Source organism: Pogona vitticeps, chromosome 3 (genome assembly GCF_051106095.1).
Source record: "Pogona vitticeps strain Pit_001003342236 chromosome 3, PviZW2.1, whole genome shotgun sequence".
NCBI lineage: Eukaryota > Metazoa > Chordata > Lepidosauria > Squamata > Agamidae > Pogona > Pogona vitticeps.
In genome coordinates, this window is record NC_135785.1 from 114,075,048 (window position 1) to 114,100,761 (window position 25,714).

General features: G+C 39.9%; 1 protein-coding gene across 11 annotated transcripts in view; it reads right to left on the bottom strand.

The window, feature by feature from the left end:
* The window catches only part of KAT6B (lysine acetyltransferase 6B), a 168,206-nt gene that overhangs the window by 79,353 nt on the left and 63,139 nt on the right, over window positions 1–25,714 (bottom strand). For all 11 annotated transcript variants that reach the window (XM_078391092.1, XM_078391096.1, XM_020796145.3 and 8 more), the window contains one exon: window positions 5,171–5,279. In XM_078391092.1, coding sequence (XP_078247218.1) covers window positions 5,171–5,279 — 109 coding nt within the window. The remainder of the gene's footprint in view (window positions 1–5,170; window positions 5,280–25,714) is intronic.

Consider the following 25,714-nt stretch of genomic DNA (forward strand, 5'->3'; position numbering starts at 1 on the left):
CACTAGTATAAGTGAACAAATCACTTTGTTTCGTGGTAAGGTATAGTGTGATGACCTAAACTGTAGGTGTTCTGCTTCCTGGGCTGACTCCTCTTCTCTCTCTTCCCAACCCATACAGTTGAATTTCCCATGTAGGTATAGTTTCAAAGACTAGTTAAAAGAGGGTGACTAACCCTCCAACAGATTGAACAGCCTGGAAGCATCTAGATTTCTCAGATCCCCTTCACTTGACATATACATGTTCCTCTTTCTTTGTCAGACCATGTCAGACTTATTTATTTTCTTATAGGTTGTGTTGGCCCTTTCCCCCTTATGTCATCATGATCCTACTACAGAGCAACACCAAGGCACATGATGCTTATTTTGCAGCAAAGGAACCAAGTTTATGATGTTTTCTACAGCCCATGCTAATGAAAACTATTTTTATTTTATTTATTTGTTCAATTTATATCCCGCCCATCTAGTAAATTCTACCACTCTGGGCGGCTAAGCTCTCAACCACTTCATTTCCTTTTTCTCGTACCATGATCCTCCAAAAAACAGCAAGGTGAGAGTTAAAAAGGTAAACGAGCATGGGAGAATCAGACAGGTGCAGGGTAAATGAGAATAATGAACCCATCTAGGAGGATGAAGAACTAGCTGGCAAACAATGCTAGATCCAAAAGAAGGCATTATATTTTATTATATATGGAGAAGATCTGTGGTAGAAAACCCGTATCTAATTTCCACCTAAGAGAGATCAAATAAAGACAATCCGCCAAGTCTATAAATATCAGCATCCCTTACCTCTTATTTAAAAATTCATACAGGCTCAAAGGAGGGAAATTAGATATACTCTAGATGATGATGATAATAAATATAATTACAAAATTAGACAACGGCTTATAAAATTAAACACGACAGAGTGGCAAAACTAGTGCACTGGTCATTATGCAAAAAATATAACTTGTCAGCCTCTAAAAACCCATGGGAACATCACATAGAGAAGGTGTCAGAAAATAAGGAAGTCAAGATCTTGTGGGATTTCCAGATCCAAACAGATAGACACCTTGAACATAACACACCAGTCATAGTAGTAACAGAATGAAGAAATGTCTGGATCATTAACACTGCAATTCCGGGGGATGCCAGAGTTAAAAATAAAGAATTGGAAAAAAAAAAACTAACAAAGTACAGAGACCTGGGAATCAAAACATCTTGCCTCCAGGAGAAACACACTTCAGTAGTCCCTGTAGTCATTGTGGCTTTGGGAACATTATCAAGACACTTCACACAGTACTATAAGCAGTTGTCAGAAATAACATCAGAGCTAGGAAAAAAGGGCAATATTAGGAACAGCATACATGCTGCACTGATATTTAACAGATACTTGTTAAAACTTGTATCTGTTCTATAATACCAGTCAATGTTTTTATAATATTGACTGTGCCTGGTGTTTAATAATAATAATAATAATAATAATAATAATAATAATAATAATAATAATAATAATAATAATAATAATAATAATAATAATAATAATAATAATAATAATAATAATAATAGCAGTGAAATTTAACCACTTCATAGAAGTGCAATTTAACCACCTACCGTACTTCAAAATTCTACAACTGAAGACTGGATGAAAACAGGTCGCATATTTCTGATAATAAAAAATTATCATAAGGGCAACAAACCCAGTAATTATCGACCAATTACATGCCCTCCAACAATGTTCAAGCTTCTCACAGGAGTCCTTGCAAGATCAATATATAATTTACTTAACTGAAAATTCCCTGTACCTAACTGAACAGAAAAGTCAAGAGGCACAAAAGATCAGCTGCTTATTGATAAAATGATACTGAAGAATGTGAAAAGATGAGAAATAAACCTTAACATGGCCTGGATAGGCTATTAAAAAGGCATTCGACTCACTGCCACACAGCTGGATTAACACCTGCCCAAAATGTTTGGGATTAGTGAAAACATTCAGATGTTCCTCAAGAAAAACATGGAAAAATGGAAAACTGTCTTAATGACCCATGGTGATGCAATTGGGGAGATTAGCATCAAAAGAAGACTATTTCAAGGGGATTCATCTGACTAATCCTAATGTCAATAATTTTAAATAAAACTGGATTAGGCTACCATATTTAAGAACAAGCAGGAAAAATCAATCATCTCTTATAAATGGATGACCTAAAACTACAGTATATGCAAAAAAATTCACTGGAGACAGAATCACTGCTAAATGCAGTACAAATATTTAGCGACAATATCCAAATGAAATTTGGAATTGACAAAGGTGCAGCTCTATACACTGGTGACAAGATCCAAAAACTAGATGGAATAGAGTTAAAATGGCAATATTATAAAATCACTGTCATGGATTAAAATTATAAATACCTTGAAATACTAGAAGCAGATAACATCGTACACACAAAAGTTAAACAACTAACAGAAAGGAAATAGTTGTGGGTTTTTTGGGTTCTTTGGCCGTGTTCTGAAGGTTGTTCTTCCTGACGTTTCGCCAGTTTCTGTGGCCAGCATCTTCAGAGGACTGGAGTAGAACTGAACAACCTTCAGAACACAGCCAAAGAACCCGAAAAACCCTCAACAACCATCAGATCCTGGCCGTGAAAGCCTTTGAGAATACACAGAAAGTGAATAAAATCTTAAAATCAAAATTAAATCGTGGAAATACAATCAAAGCCAGAGTTGAAAATAAAGAATTGGAAAAACTAACAAGGTACAGAGACCTGGAAATCAAAACATCTTGTCTCTGGAAGAAAGACACTTCGGTGGTCCCCATAGTCATTGGGGCTTTAGGAACAATATCAAGAAATTTCACACAGTACTATAAGCAGTTGCAGATCTCAGAAATCACACCATCAGAGTTACAACAAATGACAATATTAGGAACAGCATACATACTGTGCTGACATTTAACACAGTAGTCCCCAACCTTGGGCCTCCAGATGTTTTTGGACTTCAACTCCCAGAAATCCTGGCCAGCAGAGGTGGTGGTGAAGGCTTCTGGGAGTTGTAGTCCAAGAACATCTGGAGGCCCAAGGTTGGAGACCACTGATTTAACAGATACTTAGGTTTTTGGTTAAAACTTGTATCTGTTCTATAATACCAGTCAATGTTTTTATAATTTTGATTGTGCCTCGTGTTTCTGAATAATAATAATGTGCCATCAGATAGAGTACAGTGATGCCCTGCTAGACGACAATGACTTCTTTGCGATCGTAATTGCGATCACAAAACGATGTTTCCTATGGGGGATTTTTGCTTTACGTTGATTAGGTCCTTGCTTCGCAAACTGTTTGTTCGCAAAACGATTTTTCCAGCTCCGCAAAATGGCTTTCCTTCGCAAAATGGCTGGCTTCCCTTCGCAAAGTGGCTGTTTTCCAGACAGAAGCTTCGCAAAACAGCAATTTTAAACAGCTGATCGGCGGTTCTCTATGGGCAATCTTCACTGGATGATGAGGTATTTCCCCATTAACCGGTTTTCAATGCATTCCAATGGGTTTTTTTTGGCATGACGATGATTTCACTGTACAGCGATTATCATTGTCATGCGGGGCCCCGCTGTATTCAGAAGTGGTTTATTCTTGTCCTATTCCCTTAAACTAATTGAACTATCCAGCCAGCGGACTCTAGATTCAGGGTGCAAAATTCTTTGTCTGCCAAACCCAGCTGTATTCTTGTCCTATTCTTGTACCATATCAGAGTCTGTAAAGATTACATCTTAAATGCAGGTGAATACATTTTACTATGTTAGTTACTAAATGGGTATTTTCATTTTGCTTTCTTTTAAAGTCAGGAAGAGTATTATTTCTGAAAGACATCCAGCTAAGTTGTAGTGTCAAGATTAGCTCTAGTATGTGGTTACTTCTGTTGAGAGTTCTAATGGCTACTAGATATTATGTAGGTTAGTTTTACCTGTGTTCCATGCATCAATTTTCACATTCAAACCTTACTATATCACGACCCGTTGTTACAATTATATGTAGTACAGTGGTGCCTCGCACAGCAAGGTTAATCCGTTCCGGATTAACCCTCGCTGTGTGAAAGCATCGTTGAACGGGGCAAGAAAACCAACTGGAACGCATTAAACAGTGTTTAATGTGTTCCAATTGGGCTGAATACTCACTGTTCAACGATGCTTCCGGGCGGCTGGCAGCCATTTTTGCGCCCTCCCCTCGCTGAACGAGGGCGCAAAAATGGCTGCGATCAGCTGTCCGGCGGGTCCAAAATGGCCGCCGGAACAGCCGAAATGGCCGGCCGCAGCGTTTTCGCGCCCTTGGTAAGCGAGGGAGGGCGCGAAAACGCTGCGCGCAGCCATTTCGGCTGTTCCGGCAGCGTTTTCGCGCCCTCCCCTCGCTTACCAAGGGCACGAAAACGCTGCGCGTGCCCATTTTGGGGTCACGCGGCAGCCATTTTGGACCCGCCGACCAGCTGATCGGCAGATCGCAAAGCGAATCGCTTACCGACCTTCGCTCTGTGAATTGTGCCCTGTCTACGTGCCGTTTTGCGATCGCAAAAACGGCACCGTTGCACGGATTCGTCGCTCTACGGAGCGACCGTTCTGTGAGGAACCACTGTAGTTACATATAAGCTTGTGAGATTCAGTTTTTCTTCTTGTGAGAGAATTTATAGGCATTTTTCACATGAAAAATTAGTACTATTATGTACCTATTATAAAAATGTATGTAATAATTTCAAGAACTCCATTTTTTTCTAAACACACAGTGCACCACAAGCTTTGTATATGTATATATCTTGGAAAACAAATGCTCTTTGTCTCACTTGGGGATTGACGGTACGTGGAACATATACTCCAATTAAGAATATAAATTCAAGGAGCTTGTTTCTCATTTACTTGGGTTTGGGAAAGAAAGAAGAGAAGGAAAATTCCCTCTCTTTCCTTTAATATCCAAAGGCACTTACAGAGTTCTCTTGTATATGCCTGGAACTCTTCCATGCATAGGGGACATTCAGTGGGTGAGGCTTCTATGCACACTTATATCCCCCCCCCTTGCACAAAGATACCAAAATACTGTATGCCTTTCCATGAGCACTAGTCTCATTCCACAAACAAAAGCTCCTTGTATTTTGCCTGGGATAGCCATCAGTTTACGAGCACACACACACAGCTCAAGTTCAGCCAGAATGAAAAACTTACCACTGCTGCCACAGTCAGCACAGGAAAGGAGTTCTTCTGGTTTTTTCTCACGGTTTGATTCTTTTGTTCCCAAACAGAAGCTACATATTGGAATGGGATCGGCGCGTGGCTAAGGAAACAAATGATTTGATCAGCTGTTAGTTCACTTTCCAACACAGAATTGTGCTTTCTTGGCCTCCATATTTTTTTCCATTTTATTATGGAAGGCTACGATTTTGCTCTGTAAATTACTGCATCCTCTATATTTAACCAACCCAGGTCATTAATACAAGTTTATACAGTTCAAAATTAGGACAATACTAATAATATCACAATGCAAAAATTGGTTTACAGCATTTAACTATATTTTTAAAACATTACTATATTTTTGGTCTCAGACATGTAGGGGATAAAATTAAGAAACCAGTTCATAAACAGGCATGACTGTTTATTCTATCACCTTTTAAAGCCATGAGACGTCACTTACGTCACATCTATGGCTCAGAAATAATGAAAATCTTCACCTCCAAAAGACCAGTGAAAAAGCAGTCCATGGGCTTTTCAGAAATTGGTTATTTCACTGTATACATATATATATATATGTATATATACTGTATATAGTGGGGACTTGTACAATGGGACTTGCTCTCAGATAAATATATATAGAATTTTAAAATGATAGTTTCTGTACCTTTGTGCAAGTGAAAGTATCCACCTGCACAAAGGCACAGAAACTGTATCATTCTAAAATTCCATATATATTTATCTGAGAAAATAAGTTTGAGCACCATTGTGCTCAAACTTATTTGAGAGTTGAGAGTTGACATGATGAATTGCACCAAAAATGATGCTAAGTCTTGGAAATGAATTCTGAATCATTCAAACTGAGAAGTATTTACATTGTAAGGAATTTAAAATTCCACAAATATACCTAATACATTTTTAGAAGTCCCCACTAGATACATTTGTTTTTAACTCCCCTCAAGAGAAAATGGAGTCCAAGATCCTAGAGCAGTGGTTCCCAACCTCGGATAATCCAGGCTATTCTTGGATTCTGAGAGCTGCAATCTAAGAACACCTCAGTTACCCAAGATTGAGAACTACTACTCTAGAGCAGCGTTCCCCAACCCCCAGTGCCAGTCTGTGATGTGGGTCAGACTGGGCTGCCGAGGGAGACCTCCAGCCGCCACCCACGCACACTCACCACTGCACTGCCTGTTTGTGCCTGCACAAGTGGCGTGCTGCCATTTGCACATAGGCCCGCATGTGCGCTCATGCAGGCCCACGCACTAGCACACTTGTTCACGCATGCACGTGACCACGGAGGTGCCCCGCCTTCCCCAACCGGTCCAGGGACCAGAAAAGGTTGGGGAACGCTGCTCTAGAGAATTACTAGATGGAGAATGGAAGTTGCAGAAACAACCATGGCTATTTGGTGAGGTTCCTGTCATATACTAGCTGTGCAGCCAGGCACGTAACATGTGTCATACGATTCCAGTGCCAACACTACACTAAAGGAGCACAGCATTGCGCATAGCATTGCATTTGAACCTCTGGTGAAATATTATAAACATTATCTTGCAGGGAAACGGAAGGAAATAGCTCAAGGAGTTATTTGGCTAATTATTCAAATCCATAATATATGCTGGAACAAAACAGTTCTCAAATAGGAATGGGATTTTTGATTTTTTTTTGGACTACAAATCTCATAATTATTCTGGGAATTCCACCAGACAAACACCTAAATGTGGCTAACTTGGGGAAAAGGCCTAGACTGGAAGGTTCTGGGACCTAGTTAGGCCTAGCTTTCTGTTCACAAAGGAAGCTCCCAGCTAGACATGGGGCAGATTCCTTTCTGTACATGAAGCAAAGCAGAGTTAGGCCAACAAACCCTTCCAGCATCGGTCTTTCTCCCAAGTGAGCCACATTTATATGTCTGAAGTTCTGTCTGCCAGTTGGAACTCCTAGAATGATGATGTATAGGATTTTAAGCTCCAGAAATCCAATTCATGTTCTCAAATGTCTCTTAGTAGACTTCCTTGGAAATAAAGTACACTTACCAATGATAATAATTACATCATAAAAATCAGTCCAGATGTATCTGCTATTAATCTGTACATTATGCCAAAAATTATATACACATCCCCAACAGGTGACAAAACAATACCTTAAACTTGAATATGTCCATCATTATGAATTATAAATAAGCATTACATTATTCAATTTATTTTAGGAAGTCTAGGAGGAATTATACATGCATCACCTCACAGACAATGCTCTGGAGGGTGTTGCAGTTTTATCTCCAGAGGTTTGTGAGTCACAGGTGAAATACAACTGCAAAACTATTTATCACATAGGAAAATAGAAGCTAAACCTACTAGAGGGTTTTAAGAAGTCTGTATTCACCATTTATTAATGTCAAAATAATTCTAGTTAAATGAATTTGAACCTCTTAAACTAACTTAATTCTAGAAGGAAAACAGTTTTCATAATAAAATACTGTAGAGTAACTAGACTTCAGCTGAAAACCTTAGAATGCAGCCAAAGACATAAAATGTATGCTCCAATTATTTCATACACAAACTACATTTTATGGCATCCAGATTGATTGTGAACACAAGGTTTCAGACATTACATAGTTTTATACACTTGTTTCCATCCTTTGCCAAAGAAAGCATTCTATACCCAGCACACATCTGCATCTGAAAATTAATGTTAACAAATAGGGAGGGAGAAGGTGTTAGAGAATACTACAATTATTTGTCAATGATCTAGCTGTTTTAGTTTGTTTCAGCAGGTATCGCAAAATAAACTAAAATAAAGTAAAATTAAAAATCTTATAAAAATAAAACAAAAGACCAGAATTTATTTCAGTGTGAGTATTCATGGGTCACAGTTCATTTCTTTAGACATAAGGAGCGGAACTGTTTAGCAACATACCTAGTATCTTTTATTTCGTATTTTATCCTTACAATAACACTGTAAGATAGACCAAGCTAAAAGAATGTGATTGGCAAGAGGCCACCCAGCGAGTTCTGTAGCTCAGTGAGAATTATAACTGGATCTCTCCATTCCCAATCAAGCCACTGTGCCACACTAGTTCAAGCTCAAGTCCAGCTGTTGAACAATTCAAATGCAAGAGGTATGTCTGCTCCTAGCAAGTGCTGCCATCTTCAGGAGAAGATCATATATTATAGGGGGTATTTATAGCTTTCAGACTGCTGCTTGTCATCTCCTATTGAGAGAATCACATTAGGATTGAATGCTATTCATGTCCACCTAATACAGTTCACCGCAGAATTTGTAGTTTCTATTTGCATTTTTCTTCCTACAAAGTGCTCATCTAGCATAGAGTACAGCAATTTGCAATTCATTCTTTACTATCCATGTCTGCCTTGAATTGCATGGGTCTGAACAACAGTTTTGGGTATACAGTGGTGCCCCGCATAACGATGTTAATCAGTTCCAGGATTAACGTCGCTATCCAGATTCGTCGCTATGCGGGGGGAACCCATAGGAACGCATTAAACTCCATTTAATGTGTTCCTATTGGGGAAAAACTCACCGCTAAGCGGGAATCCTCCATAGGGCCGCCATTTTCGCCACCTCGGTAAGCGAGGAATTGGCGCGAAAACACTACCGGTGGCCATTTTGTTGATCTGGCGGTCATTTTGGAACCGCCGATCAGCTGTTTTCTAAACATTGCAATGCGAAGATCAGTAAGCAAAACACCGATCATCGCAATGCGATGTTTTGCCACCTAAAACATCGCAATGCAATCGCATTAGCAATCGCAAAAAACGCGTCGCTATGAGGATTCGTCGTTAAATGGTGCGCTCATTAAGCGAGGCGCCACTGTACACAGTTTTTTTTCCCAAGTAAGTGACTGAGTGGGTAAATACTCAGTAAGTAAATATTCAATATATAAATATTCAAATACTGTGTACCTGGCCACCCAGAATCCCATGCTGGCATCAAATTGGTCTGCCTGCCCCCAAACAGATCTTCTCTAATTCAGCTTCTAGATCAGAGGATCATAACGACTTTTAAGGCTCATTATACAGTAGTACCTTGACTAAAGAACTTAATCTGTATTGGGACTGTGTTCTTAAGCCAAAACGTTCTTAAGTCGAAGCACCATTTCCCATAGGAATCATTTAATCTGTATCTGCTGGTTTTCATTCTTAAATCAAGGCGGTGTTCTTAAGTCGAAGCATTAGTTCCCATAGGAACTAACGCAAAGCCAGTTAATCCATATCTACCACTAGGGGGCAAATTTTTTCTTCTTCTTTTGACCTAAGGTGAACTTAGGTCAAAAAAAGGGGGCAGGAAAGGTTTTTTCTTCTTCTTCTTTTGGTTCTTAAGTTGAGGCTCCGTTCTCAAGTCGAAACAACTTTTTGCGAACGGAACCATTCTTAACTTGAATTGTTCTTATGCAGGGACATTCTCAAGTCGAGGTCCCACTGTATATGGTGCTGTATGGAAAGGATTCTCGCTATAGAAGAGAACCCCAATAGAGAGATCAACACTCCTAACCTCAGCACTGTTGAAGGGAGAAGTGCAGTGTATACTCACAATTTTTCTTATGAAGTCTTTTATATGTTTAAAGTCTTTTATATGTCTAAATGTCAAAAATATGCCAAACTCTAATATTTCATACAATCAAACTATTTCATGGCACTAAGGTAGCATAACATAAATCTAGGTCTGACAAAAATAAGCATTACACACATTTCACGTTTGCCCAAAATTTCCAGTGGCTTCAAATAACTAGAAATATTACATCTGTGTTAGAGAAATTTACTATCAGCACTCATGTGGATAATAATACAGAGTGATGCTGAAATATCTCAACACACTAGAATCTGCTGCCAGATTGCAGAGCAAGAATATACAAACTGCAATTTTTAATAATGGTTTTTAAAACAGAGCAGTTGCTTTCAAGAAGATCAAACTCTGCTCTCTGCTTTTTTCTTTCCAGGCTGGGCAGCAAACTGACAGAAAAGCTTTCTATCCCATGAGGCCACACTGGTCAGAATGACATCCAATAAGAATAGTACCGTATTTGCCGGCGTATAAGACGACTGGGTGTATAAGACCCAAATATAGTTTGTTATATACTAACCATATAAGGCTACCCCCTCCATATAAGACTGCACACCTTCCACACACCAAATAAAAGGTGCTATTCATTGGCACCATTGTACGACCACAGCACGACCACAGTGCTTCTGGCCTGCCCCTGCATCTCCCTGTGACCAGCACTAGTGCGCAAGTGCGCATGTGTGAGCTCTGCGTAAACAAGGGGCGGGCCAGAGCACCGCTGCTTCCCACTGAGCAGAACAGGTTGGTCAAGTCGAAAAGGCTGGCACCCCGGTCTCGCTGCTGATGCTCGCCGTGGCTGCGCTGGATACCGCGCAATACTGGACAGTATGTAGAATGAGGTGGGCAGGCATCGGGAGGCTACTATGGACACTGGGCGAGCATCGGAAGGCCACTATGGGCAGCTATGTCTATCCCAACTGAAGTGCACCCGGCGTATAAGACGACCCCCCCACTTGGAGGCATGTTTTTCAGGGTAAAAAAGTAGTCTTATACTCCAGCAAATACAGTATTTCTTTTTGTCAAAATGATAATAAAAGTGACTTCTAGAAAATAACTGGAGTAATGAAAACAGTGATCTGTTATTATAGCTTTTCCTTAAGAATGTTTAACTTACTGTTTAAAATAACTCATTCAACAATACAGTACTGGGAGGTAGTGATACACATATACATGTTTGTATCACCATGTCAGTAAGCACAACTATTTCTCTGGGGCAAAGCCAGCTGCTGCACAATTCCAAATAGGGATGTTCAACATCCGAATTCAAACCAAGATTGAAAGAAATTTTAAATGAATCATTAGATCTACCAAGCTTGACAAAGCTATGGAATTTAGAAACAAAGAACACCTGGTATTTCTATTTTGTGTGCATTCTTAAATTCCCTGTCCAATTCTGTCAAGTACTTTGACTTCAACAGGTTCTATGTAAATAGTAGAGCTTTCAAAAAAGGTCTACAATTCAGTCTTCCAATTAAAAGGAAGTCACTGCTGAATGCTTATTAAGGAAACTTAAATACAGTGGTGCCTCGCTTAGCGATGTTAATCGGTGCAGCAAAAATCGCCACTAACCGAAAACATCGCTAAGTGATTTTTAAAAGCCCATAGGAATGCATTGAAACCCCTTCAATGTGTTCCTATGGGCAAAAAACTTACCTTTAAGCGAAAATCCTCCATACGGTGGCCATTTTCGCTGCCCGGTATGCGAGGAATCCGTCCCAAAACACAGTGGGCAGCCATGTTTTTTACCCGGCGGCCATTTTGGAACCGCCGATCAGCTGTTGGGAAAACATCACTATGCGAAAATCGGTAAGCGAAACAGCTTACTGATCATCGCAAAGCGATTTTTCCCATTTAAAACATCGCAATGCAATCGCTTTTGGATCGCAACAACCAAATCGCTATGCGATTTCGTCGTTAACCGGGGTGCTCGTTAAGCGAGGCACCACTGTATAGAGTTAGACAGCTAACAAACGCCTCACACAAATTAGCTTACCTGAAAAAAAATCTTCCCATTTTCCTGGAAATGTTTTTTTAAATGTCTCGATTTCTTAAGAAAATTAATAATAAAATATGTACAGTATCTTGTAAAAAACCCCCACCCAATCATGAAATTTATAGCATTTGAAATTGTCCTATCTTGCATATTTATGAAATTAAAACATGCTGAGTGAAACCAGGAAATATACCCTACAGAATAGGGCCTACACTTGATGAAACAATCTTGCATTTGAGTATGTTTTTTATGTCTTCTCTCGGTCAACAAGAATCTGAGCTTGGTTCAGAACCAGTGTGGCACACTGGTTAAGAGAACTGGACTAGGACCCAAGAGAGATCTAGTTCTAGCCCCCACTGAGCCATGAAGCTCACCAAGATGACCTCAGTCCAGTCACACCCTGATTGATTTACATCGCAGAGTTGTTCTTGTGAGGATAAATCTGGAAAGAAAAGAAACACATATGCTATCTTAAGCTCATGAGAAATGTATGTTATAAATATAACATATAATAAATGAACTAGATAAATGTGAAATGCGTCTTGAATCTGAGTGTTGTACTTGTCTACAGGACAATCAGGAAATATTTTTTTAGTTATGTAGACAGAAGTGGCCCTCAAGAGCATTTTGCTGCCTCGAAGGCCAACTTCATAGGGTTCTCTTAGAAATGGCTTTAGAAGAGATAGTTGTGTTAGTCTGTGCTAGCATATCAGGCAAAAATGAAAGGAAAATTTAAAAAAGGAAAATTTTGAGCTAACTGCTATATTTTAATGTGAGCTTTCATGTCCAAGTCTGAAGAAGTGGATTTGTCCATGAAAGCTCAAATATAGCAGTTAGTCTTTCAGGTGTGATAATGTTTTTGTCTTCTTTTTTCTTTTTCTTTTTTCCATAGAAAGATTTTTATTAAAATCCCTTTTATATATTGGCTTTAAAAACCTGACTCTTTCTATTCCTGGTGGCTGGCATGAGTGACAGCTTTATGCATCAGCAGCCCTGAAGGGATCGCACAAGCCCCATATCCCACAGCAAAATAAAACAAAAAGCCAGAGGTTTCTGTCCATGCACTTCCTGTTTACATTTTTCTTTAATGGCTTAAAATCCTGGGCCTGATGTAGCCCATGTTAAGGACGGGGACTATAATGTTTCCCCAGGAGCTCTGACAGCTATGCCATGAAGTATAAAGTAACTTAGGTATTTGCCAGCTATACTATATTTAAAAACTGAGGGTGCGACTATACAGCAGGGGAAATGCAAATTCACTCACACTGTAATTTATATGGCTAATAGAAAACAGGAGAGTGCCTTTTTTCTGTTTGCTTGAAGTTCTACATATAGACCTGTAGGTGGTACGATTACAAAGAAGTGCCTTACCCCCCCCCAAAAAAAACCAAAACAAGTCTTCCTACTTCTATTTCCACATATAGCTAACTCACTTTTTTAAAAAAAAATCTTGCTCTTGGAGACAAGCTCCATTCCTTAAGTTTTCATACAAAAGGAGGAGGTGGTGGTGTCTGGGAAAAAAGAGTTTGCTCCCTCTAAATGTGTGCTCCTGTATGTGTGTGTGTGTGTGCGCACATGTAGAGATACACACACACAAAGCTCATGAAACAAGAGGCGAGGAGGAAGGTGCTCAATTGGACTTTCCTTTCTGCATCAGTTCAAAGTAATCACACTCTGAACTGAAGCTAAAGGATTCGGATTTTTAAAAATAAGAATGGTCTTTGCTGGAGAAGAAAAGCTACAGACTGAGGGGGACTCTGGGTTAATTCACATTTCCCGTTGTGTCATATGATCAACAAGAAAAATGTGAATCAGCCTGGCTCAAACCCATATTTTCTGAATTTTTTCTTTGTGTAGCCAGGCTAAAATTGATCACATCTGGTGTAAGCAATCTTATACAGAAATCTTCACGCAATGCATTTCCAAGGACTTTGAGTAATAAAAACCCTGTCTTAAAATTAACTAATTTCACTCACAGCTAAAGAGAAAAATATTTTAGCATCATTTTCCTCCTGCATCCCTCAAAGTTTATCATTTTTTCACTGGAAAAAGTTAAACCATCCCTGGGGAAACATCTCTAAAACAAGACCTCTCCTATCTTTACTGAGTATCCTCAAGCCAGTTATCCTCTTTAAAGGGAGAAATCAGTTTTGGTTAAGACATAGAAACTACTGGCAAAGAATTGACTCGGGGAGAAAAAAGGGGGTGTAGATGAAGCAGGAAAACAAATTACAAAGCAAACTCCACTCAAAATTCGACAGAGAAATCAAAATTAAAAGAGGGGGGGGGAAGGAAGTACCTCTGTAGGAAAACAAATCTCTCATGTTTTAATTGCTCAGTTATTTATGCAGAAAAAGCATGCCACATTCAAGGGTAACATTCTTTCAAAACATCATGCTAGAATTGCTGAAAATACACCTGCAATAATGAACAAGCATATTCATCTACACCACCTGACCACCTCTGCTTGGCTTCCCCAGCAAGCAGGAGCAGTTAAAGCAATCCTGAAATTGTCAGCTATGCCATACAAAGAAATGTTACTTCAAGTCTGGGTTCAGATATCATATGAAGCTTCTTGTAGCAATTACATAAAGTTTACCATTACATCAGAAACCAGATACTTAGGCCACCGCTCCTCTGAAATCAAGGTTCACAGTTGACTTGCATTCTCCAATAATTGAAAGGACCAGTAAGTCTGGGTCTAGCTTTTCACTTTTCCACCCGTTTAAATAAAATATTTTTAAACAGATCATAGATTCCTCCCATAACAGAAAGCAAACTGAGACATTGAACTGTTGCCCATTACCTCCACAAAGGCTGTATTCTTTATTAAACTACAATTATTTGAACAAGGTCATGCACTCAGCATTGAATTTGAAGTACAGTACTTCTAGGTAAAATGCTGCCAGGTCAGCATAAAACAAGTCAGCAGAGGCCTCAAGTCTGATTAAATATTTAAAAAGAATCATTCACATCTGTTTTTATCTAAGAATAAAGTTGCTTTACATCTCTTGAAGCAACTCATTAATATCCTCTACATATCTTTCTCAAAGGTTACATGAATACCAATGCCTTCAGGTGCATCTGTCATAGAACCTACACAAAAAGCTAGAAGGAAGAGCACAGTACACTTCAGCAAGTATACTCTTAATTAAGGTAAGAGGCAATCAAATTTAGCTACACTTTAAATTAAAAGGAAGAAACCCCCAAAGAAAATGGACCATGTACTGCACTTTTGATCTAAACCTTTTTATTATTCATCTCCTTTCCTTAGAAAGGTCACTCGATAACAAGTATTCAATACATCTTGATTCAGCAGTAATTAAACTACATAAGTATCATGTTCAAATATAAAGCTACAGTATTTTTATTTTTATTTGCAAGGTATCATTTTAAATTATCCTTAGATTCAAATATTCAAAGCAACAGATATTTCACCTGTTGCTCTTATGCCATAATACAACTGCAATAGATACTGTGCAATATGTACACTCAATTTTTCATTTATACAGTACCACCCACAGGTCAAAACCTGACAAAGATAGCCCTGTCCCTAAATGGATGGCTGTGGTGATCACGCTGCTTTGGCTCCTGTAGTAGGTTATTTGCATATACCAATGAGAAAGATTGAGAGGCGGAGCCAGAGAAACCAGAAGGGAGGAGTTAGTTAGAGGAGGACAGTTAGAATAAGACTGTGAGAGAGTCTGACATGAGAAGTCAGTGAGAGTCAGAGATGAGAGTCTGACGTAGAAATTTGTCTGTGAGAGTTAGAGAGGGTGGCAGAGTTAAAAGAGAGTTAAGAGTGAAAGAAGTTATTATTAAACTACTGAATACTTTAAGTCTTTGAAGAACCTGTTTATGTGATCGGTAACCAATAAACCTGTTTTATTCACCGTTACTCTCAGCTAGGACCGCTATATTTCTAATTAAAGGTTGTTGACAGAGTCAACTGGTGGTAGTGTAAAGGAGGGAACGCGTCATGGGCCTCAGGCTAGTGAAATAACCTGGGGACATGTAGGGGCGTGTCACAATTGGTGGCAGCAGCGGGATACAAAGAAATCCAGTGAAGCCGAAGTTTAAAAGTGAATTTTCTGGAGTTGTACCTTTTTAGTTAGGTCTGTGGTGAAGAAGCAGGTGACCTGCTGGAGCTTTTGTGGAAAAGCTTAGTGGTGGGGCTTCTGAACCCAGATCTGGGGGAACCAACTCTAAAGAAAACTTCTTTTACCTCAAGATTTGAGAGACCAGTGGGCTAACTCCAAATCCAAGGCTCTGAGAGAAAGGGAGCAGTGGTGGATAAGAGTGGAAGCCAGAATCAAAACAGATCTGAGGTGATAGGTAAATAAGAATAAGACCAGATAGGCGGGATAGAAATGAAATAAATAAATAAATAAGAAGTTAAAAAGAAAATTATTCTGGTATTTGGAGGCGGGAATTGCTCAGACACAGAAACTGGGTGACAAAGGTTGTGAGGGGGAGAGCAGCCAGAGACAGCTGCTGCAGTCCCCTGAAAACCTGATAGTTCTGAGGGAAAGGTTAATAAGGTCCTTTATAATGAACTGAAAGCCATTAAACAATGTTATGCGTGTGGGGAGAAAAGAAACTAAAAAGAATAGGGATTTTAACCAGCATAAAGATGGAAATTCCAGTCAGCCCAAAAAGGTATTTTGTGTGCAGTATAATAAGGCACAGCAATCGGCAGTTGAAGTTGAGGCTTCTTCCTGTCACAGCACTGTTGCTAAGGAAACGGACTTGGCAGAGAGCCCAGACATTCCTGAAGCGAGAGTGATACAATGTTTCCGAATCCAGTATGATCAAGATTTATTGAACAACTCTGGAGAGCCTATTTGAAATGACAAGGTAAAGTATCTAGGTATAAAAGATACTTGTTCCCAAGTTACTATCTGTCATTCAAACATCATTCCTAAAGAGAGTATGTTGGAACAAAACATCACCCTGAAAGGCATTACAGTGGTGCCTCGCATAACGATGTTAATTGGTTCAATTAAAAACATCGTTATGTGAAAACATCGTTAAGCGAAACACCATTTCCCATAGGAATGCATTGAAAACCGGTTAATCCGTTCCAATAGGAGCCTATTCAATACATTTCAACGGTGAAAAAAAAATCACCAAAAATTCAAAAAGACTCAGAACGAAGCCAAATTACTTTAACGAAGGTTTTATTAGGTGCACTAATGATTCCAAGCATTTAAACATTTTTTAAACATTTTAGAATATTTTTAAAATAGCAAAAACAGGGCTGTCAAAAAAAAAAAGTTAAGCGAAACAGGGGACCTAAAACTGTCATCGTTAAGTGAAGTAAGGTCCCAAACATCGTTATGCAAAAATCCCCCATAGGAAACATCATTAGGTGAGGCGGCAAAATTTCCAGCAAAGGCCATCGTTATGCGAATTCATCGTTGAGCGAGGCACTCATTAAGCGAGGCACCACTGTAGTTCAGACGTGGCGGTGCTGCCAATAGCCAAAACAGGAGTGAGATACCAGGGGTGGTCTGGTATATGGAAGGTAGCAGTGTCAGACCAAATCCCTGCTCCCTGTTTGATCAGCTCAGATATCTCTCCAAAAATGTGCCGTGTTTTAGTGGTAACCCGCTCCCAGGGCAAGCAGATTACAGTCCCTGAGGAAAGACTGTTATCCCTAACCTCTGAATCAAACCTGAGATGTCCCAGTTCAGAGGAAAACCCTGATGTAGCAGAAAATGACTGAAGCGGTCATGTTGAAAAATTCTAATAATGCTTCCTTTATTTTAGAACAGAAGGAAGATACCACCCTGATTCCGTGTTTAGAGAAAGCCAAAGAATCTCCCTTCCCATTGACACCTGAACACCCAGAGAGGTTTACAGGTGATAAAAACCTGATATATAGAGAAGTTTTATTAGCACTTCATAGGGCTAGAGATGGACGTCTCAAACAATTGCTTGTCCCTCTGAAGTAAAGAGAGAAGATTTTGGAGAAAGCTCATAGATATGTGTTTGGAGCACACATGGGTGTCTCCTGTACAAAATAAAGGGTTGCACAAAACTTTTATTGGCCAGGAATGGGTCAACAAATTAGGCAGTATTGTCAGACATATCGTTCATTCGCTTAGTTGTTTAGTCATGCCTGACTCTTCGTGACCCCATGGACCAGAGCACGCCAGGCCCTCCTATCTTCCACTGCTTCCCGGAGTTGGGTCAAATTCATGTTGGTTGCTTCGCAGACACTGTCCAGCCATCTCATCCTCTGTCGTCCCCTTCTCCTCTTGCCATCACACTTTCCTAACATCAAGGTCTTTTCCAAGAGTCTTCTCTTCTCATGAGATGGCCAAAGTACTGGAGCCTCAGCTTCAGGATCTGTCCTTCCAGTGAGCACTCAGGGTTGATTTCCTTTAGAATTGATAGGTTTGTTCTCCTTGCAGTCCAGGGGACTCTCAAGAGCCTCCTCCAGCACCACAATTCAAAGGCATCAATTCTTTGGCGGTCTGCTTTCTTTATGGTCCAGCTCTCACTTCCATACATCACGACAGGAAAAGACATAGCTTTGACTATTCAGACTTTTGTTGGCAAGGTGATGTCTCTGCTTTTTAAGATGTTGTCGAGGTTTGTCATCACTTTCCTCCCAAGAAGCAGGCGTCTTTTAATTTCGGGGCTGCTGTCACCATCTGCAGTGATCATGGAGCCCAAGAAAGTCAAATCTGTCACTGCCTCCATATCTTCCCCTTCTATTTCCCAGGAGGTGATGGGACCAGTGGCCATGATCTTAGTTTTTTTGATGTTGAGTATCAGGCCGTTTTTTGCACTCTCCTCTTTCACCCTCATTACAAGGTTCTTTAATTCCTCCTCACTTTCTGCCATCAGAGTGGTATCATCTGCATATCAGAGGTTGTTGATATTTCTTCTAGCAATCTTAATTCCGGCTTCAGATTCCTCCAGTCCAGCCTTCCGCATATCTAGTTCTAACTGTTGCTTCCTGTCCCACATATAGATTTCTCAGGAGATAGATAAGGTGGTCAGGCACTCCCATTTCTTTAAAAACTTGCCATAGTTTGCTGTGGTCCACACAATCAAAGGCTACTGCATAGTCAATGAAGCAGAAGTAGATGTTTTTCTGGAACTCTCTGGCTTTCTCCATAATCCAGTGCATGTTAGCAATTTGGTCTCAAGTTCCTCTGCCCCTTCGAAATCCAGCTTGTACTTCTGCGAGTTCTCGGTCCACATACTGCTGAAGCGTACCTTGTAGGATTTTGAGCATAACCCTGCTAGCGTGTGAAATGAGTGCAACTGTGTGGTAGCTGGAGCATTCTTTGGCATTACTCTTCTTTGTGACTGGGATGTAGACTGATCTTTTCCAATCCTCTGGCCACCGCTGAGTTTTCCAAACTTGCTGGCATATTGAGTGTAGCACCTTAACAGCATCATCTTTTAAGATTTTAAAGAGTTCGACTGGAATGCCATCACCTTCACTGGCCTTGTTGTTAGCCAGGCTTTCTAAGGATTACTTGATTTCACTCTCCAGGATATCTAGCTCAAGGTCAGCAACCACACTATCTGTGTGGTCCAGGACATCCAGATCTTCCTAGTATAATTCTTCTGTGTATTCTTGCCACCTCTTCTTGATGTCTTCTGCTTCTCTTAGGTCCCTACCTTTTTGGTCCTTTATCATGTCCATCTTTGCACAAAACGTTCCTTTAACATCTCGAGTTTTCTTGAACAGATATCTGGTTTTTCCCTTTCTATTCTTTTCCTCTATTTCATTGTACTGTTCATTTAAGAAAGCCCTCTTGTCTCTCCTTGCTATTCTTTGGAAGTCTGCGTTCCATTTTCTGTAACTTTCCCCATCTCCCTTGCATTTTGTTTCCCTTCACTTCTCTGTTATTTTTAAGGCCTCGTTGGACAGCCACTTTGCTTCCTTGCATTTCCTTTTCTTTGGGATGGTTTTTGTTGCGAGCCTCCATCCATAGTTCTTCAGGCACTCTGTCAACCAAATCTAGTTCCTTAAATCTGTTCTTCACTTCCACTGTGGATTCATAAGGGATTTGGTTTAGATTATACCTGACTAGCCCAGTGGTTTTTCCTACTCTCTTCAGTTCAAGCTTGAGTTTTGCTATAAAAAGCTGATGATCAGAGCCATAATCAGCTCCAGGTCTTGTTTTTGCTAACTGTATAGAGCTTCTCCATCTTTGGCTGCAGAGAACATAACTAATCTGATTTTGGTATTGGCCATCTGGTGATTTCCATGTGTAGAGTCGTCTCTTGTGTTGTTGGAAAAGAGTGTTTGTGATGACCAGCTTGTTCTCTTGACAAAACTCTATTAGCCACCACCCTGCTTCGTTTTGAACTCCAAGGCCAAACTTACCTGTTGTTCCTTTTATCTCTTGACTCCCTACTTTAGCATTCTAGTCCCCTATGAGAAAAACATCTTTCTTTGGTGTCAGTTCTAGAAGGTGTTGTAAGTCTTCATAGAATTGGTCAATTTCTGCCTCTTCAGCATTGGTGGTTGGTGCATAAACTTGGATTACTGTGATGTTGAAAGGTCTGCCTTGGATTCGTATTGAAATCATTCTATCATTTTTGAGATTGTATCCCATTACAGCTTTTCCCACTCTTTTTTTGACAATAAGGGCTACTCCATTCCTTCTATGGGATTCTTGCCCACAATAGTAGATATGATAATTGTCTGAGCTGAATTCGCCCATTCCCATCCATTTTAGTTCACTGACACCCAGGATGTCAATGTTTATTATTTATTATTGCAGCATCGGACTTTCCTTTCACTTCCAGGCACGTCCGCAGATGAGCGTCCTTTTGGCTTTGGTCCAACCGCTTCATTAGCTCTGGGGCTACTTGTACTTGTCCTCCGCTCTTCCTCAGTAGCATGTTCAATGCCTTCCAACCAGAGGGGATCACCTTCCAGCGTCATATCTTTTAGCCTTTTGTTTCTGTCCATACTAGTACTTCAGTTTGTAAGTAGCATTCTGAATGTCTTTGACTTTATATAATAATTGACACTTCTGACATGTAGGACAGGATGAAAGCATTCATTTTTTGGTACTGTAAAGTACAGTACAGAGAGCAGAACCCTGTCAGTTTCTGATGCCGTGAGATCTGATAGCATTTTGTTAAGTGATGCTCAGAGGTGTAGCAATTTTATCAGAGGACTGCTGATTGGGGGGGGGCACTGAAAAAAAAATCCACAGGAGGAAGCTAATGAAACTCTGTAGCACACCTCTGATCGATCAGAGGTACCATGGAAATTACACAGGCACTGGCAGTGACAGTTTGTCACATGGTGAAGAACTGTCACAAGTGCTGTGGAGGTGTTTGGTATGGTGATGACATGTCTCATACGCTGCAGTTGGCCATACCCATCCAATGTCTTCCACTTTGGATGTCCAGGCGGCAGCATGCCATGCAGTGTGTTACCTGCTGGCCAACCAAGCAGTGAATTTTGGCATCAAACACAAGGGCAAAGTTTTATTTCCACCTGCCAACACATGCAAACAGGGAGCAGGGGTGGACATTCCCCCCAAAATTTACTGAGCTCTGGAACATAAGAGTCTGTACATGTGCAAGACCAGCAAGCATGACTCAAAGAGACAACAAAGATGAAAGCAACCTCTTTCTATTTAATGTTGTTTGTCCTGCAAGCACATTTTTCTTCTCAACTGTTGAGGAAGAGGTCAGTATCACGAATCACATCTAACACTAAACAAGTCTTTTGCTTAAACAAAGTTTGTAATTTATTAGCAAATCTCATTTAAGCAAGTGTCAGTTCCTCGGCAAAAATCCCATGGTTCCAGCTTGGTTTGATCACTCATGGCAGCTTTTATCAAGAGCACAGAGTCAGCCCCTACCACCCCTTCCCTCACAATCCCAGGTGACTGAGATTCCAGCACTAACCCCCTGTGGAGAGTCAGTCCAGCAGGGCCCCAGTTAACTCCACTGGGGTCCCCAAAAGTCCCAGTCCAGAGAAGCAAGCAAGAAGAATGAATCCCAATCCAGGGCGCAGTTCTGTTAAGGAGGGCTGGTGAAGGTGGGTGTTGGGGACTGGGCTCCGCAGCACTGCTTCTCCTGGAGCCTGCTTGTGTCTCCAGCACCAAGTTGGAGAGGGGTATATTCCACAGCTCCTATCAGACAGCAAAGATCCCAAGGCTGGGGTGATGCTGGGGGCTGCATTGCTTCCATGGCCAAACAGGCTGGGTAGAACGAGGTGCCTCCCCTTGTCCTCTATCCTTGTTGGCACTTCCACAGGGGCACAGAAAATGAGGCCCCTGTACTCCACTGCCTCCTCCGACATCTCTGTTCGGTTTCTTAGAATCAATAGAGAATGTTGATTGTTTTAATAAATTACTTTCAATCAGCAAAAACTATAGGTGCAGGAACTCTCAACTGGAAGGGAACCACAACTTGGGAAAATGACTAAAACTCTACCCATACCACTAGGGATCTGGTTCAGATCATTTCCCCTATTAGTCTATAGCAGTGATCCCCAATCTTTTCAAGTTGCAATTCCCTTTTATAATAGCCAAGTAACTTGTGCCCCAATGACACATTTGCATAAATAGGCTGTTATCACTGTTCCCTATCATGGTTGATCATCAATGCTGCTGCTGCTCACCCCCCCCCCCCCACTACTCCTGCTGACAGCACTTCAAAACTGGGGAGGGAACAGGATGCGGAAGTTAAAGGTAGAGAAAAGAAAAGGCAAAAGATTTCAAAGATAGGTCAGGGGGTGGAAAGACATTGTGCTACTCGGGGAAGGGGCAAAATATTCCTGCAGAGAGGATCCCTCTCAGAAATTGGCACAAAACTTTCTTTGCACCCGCTGTAGAGGCAGGCCATTTCTTTTTGTGTTCCCCATTCAGGGATCTGTTGTGCATATGGAGTTCCTCCTTCTTTTTTAATTTTTTTTAATTTTATTTTTAAATCTCAAAAAAAAAAAAAAAACAAATACAAGAATACAAAATACTTACTATTACACTCTAAACCACAGTGCACCCTCATACCCACGGGACCCTTTGCAGAAATACTTTTAATATGAACCTCTTTTCCAAAATTGTATTGATTTTTGTTTAGAGGCTTTCCCCTTTCCTTTCACTAATACAAATTCAATAAATCTACCACAAATAGCATAAAAATATTTGAACTTATTTCCCCTCTTTTCATCCTCAGTTCAGTAGTCAATTTACCATTTAATGCAATGTCCCATACTTCATTATACCAATCTTCTAATTTAATATCATTTTATCTTTTCAGAATCTAGCTATTAATATTCTAGCACTTGTCATAAAATTGGAAATCAATTCCTTTGAGCAATAATCAAGTTCTACCTTATCAAAAATTGACAACAAAGCAATTTTAGAATTGAATTCGATATCTTTTCCAAATATATCACATATTTCCTTAAAAATACGTTTCCAGAATTTCTAAATCCATTTACACTCCGACTACATATGAGAATACGTGCCAATTTCTTCATCACATTTCCAACAGGCCTTAGAATAGTCTGAATTTATTATATTCAATTTGACTGGAGTCATGTACCACCTTAAACTATTTTTTAATTCCTTTATTCTTACCAACATTAATCTTAAAACTCTCACCTTCCAAATTTTTGTCCAATCCTCTATTTTAATTGCTGTCTTTAAATCATGTTCCCAAACTGATTTCAAACCTTCTGTCTCCTTTTCCTCTTGTTCCAAAATTAGCTTATAAATTCTACTTACTATTCCCTTCCTCAAAGCATCTTTCTGCATGTCTTCATGTGATGATAGGAATTGTTTGTACTTAGTACATTCTCTACATTTGCCATTGTTTTCAACAACTATTTTTCAATATTCCCATTTAGTCCCTCCTCCTTTTTCCTTTTCATCCCCTTCTTTAGGCTCTCTGGAAGGGGCTTTTGGGGGGGAGGCTAAAAATTATCTCAGTCAACCCTTCTCAGAAAGTTGAACCATCCTTCTTCCCCAAAGTGCATGTTTCTCATAAACACACACTAACCAAAAGGTCAAGGATGAAATTATTTGACAAGGGCTACAACATATATAAGATGAAACCATCTTATGAAACCATCCAGAAAATACTTTGCAACTCCCTTTGAGAGTCACAACTCTCAGATTGGCAAACACAGGTCTAAAGTAAGAAAGAAAAAACATGACTATTAGCTACATCTTTAAACTGCTGTCTAGTTTGACCTTGTTCTTTTCAGCTATGAAAGAACATTCTTGCTTCTAAAAGAAATCTTATTCCATTATTCTTTAAACTAAATACAGTACTGTAAGTGCTCTAGAATCACAGTAATCACTCTTAAAACAATCTGCATAATATGCACCCATGAGTATTAGTGAGTCTTGACAAAGTCTAAAATGCTTTGCCCTGCAGCCAACACAAGCTTGATTTCAAAGGCACTGTACAGTAATTGAATTTAAGAGGTTGAATTACTTAGAGTAACACACTAAGTGGTAGAGCTTTCGCTGTAATACATTCGGCTGAGGAACAGCATGATCTTCATTAACCTCCAAATACCAAATATTAATATCTTTAGCTCTTGAAATTACAATCTGTAGCAACACATGTATCAATCTTTCAAGTCTTCCAAGTGACAACTGTTAACAGTGAACTGATACTAGCAGTTTGCCTGATTCATTCTTGGGAATGAAACGTGTCTAATTCACAGACGCATACAAACCTTAAGTAATTCTACCCCATGCAAAATGGTATTAACTTTATAGGAAGCTTACAAAGCACCTCAAAACCTTTTTGTTACATAATTACATTAAGAACAACCAAATCACACTTGTGCACAATCACATAATCTAAATAAAAATGTACGACTACACAGAGAAGACTCCCATTTCCAGACATTGTATAAACAGTTGTATGGCAGGACAGGAATCAATGGATTCTAAGGAAGAAAGAATGTAAAACAAAGGATAAAAGCCAAGAGAGCAAAAAAGAAAAAGAGGATACAGTATATATAAGATGTAGCCAAATACTAAGTCTGTAAAACTGAAAATATATTGAACTGAATCCAGTACGAACAAACAAGCAAAAGAATGTTTATTAAGTTATTCAACAATACCTGCTTGCCAATCAAAGTTATTTTAGAATAAAGTGCAACAACAATGGAAAACTCAGAGGTTGAAATAAACTTTCACAGCCAGCAAACAAAAAGTTCCTGCTGCAGTTCTCAGGACACAGGTGTGCTGCTGCACAAGTGTGCCTTGATGCATGGGCACATGCCCCCCCCCAATATCAGTGGGGCTATTCATTTGCTGGTGAGGAACAAACTGAAAATTGTGAATTTTCTTAGACTAGGCAACAGGATTGCAGCCAATCTATCCTGAAACTAAATACACAGAATACAAAAGATTAAGAGAAATATATAAGAAATGCTGCAGAAACAGTCAGGCAGCAAAGAGAAACCCAAAGTGGTGCTGGGGAAATCCTGTCTGACACCCTGGCCGCTGGCCTGCAAGGTCCCTCAGGGTTCTTGTTTTGTCTCACATGTTATTTAACATCTACATGAAACTTCTGGCAGAGGTTGTCTGGAACTTTTTCGGGTTCAGTGTTACCAGAACGCGGATGACGGCCAACTTTATCTCTTCTTGCCACGTAAATGCAAGGAAGCTGTCTTGGTTCTAAATCAGAGTGTGGTATTAGTAATAGACTCACTGATTAATCAATAACTGTGACAGGATGCTATCAGCTTTTTTTTTAACGTGGAGATTTTGACTTAATTGTTCCTATTTCTTTGCACATTCCATGGCAAACTGTGATATAACAAGTGGAGCTGTTCCCAACCTCAAAGAGATACTACATCTGCTATCCTTTTGTCTATCAAACCACTGTCCAAGGCACAGATGCCCTGTTGTAGTGACTCATTAGCAACCTGAAATGTTTATCTCCTTTCAGGACTCCTTCATCCTTGACACTGATCAATAGGGACTCCTATTGTTACACACATA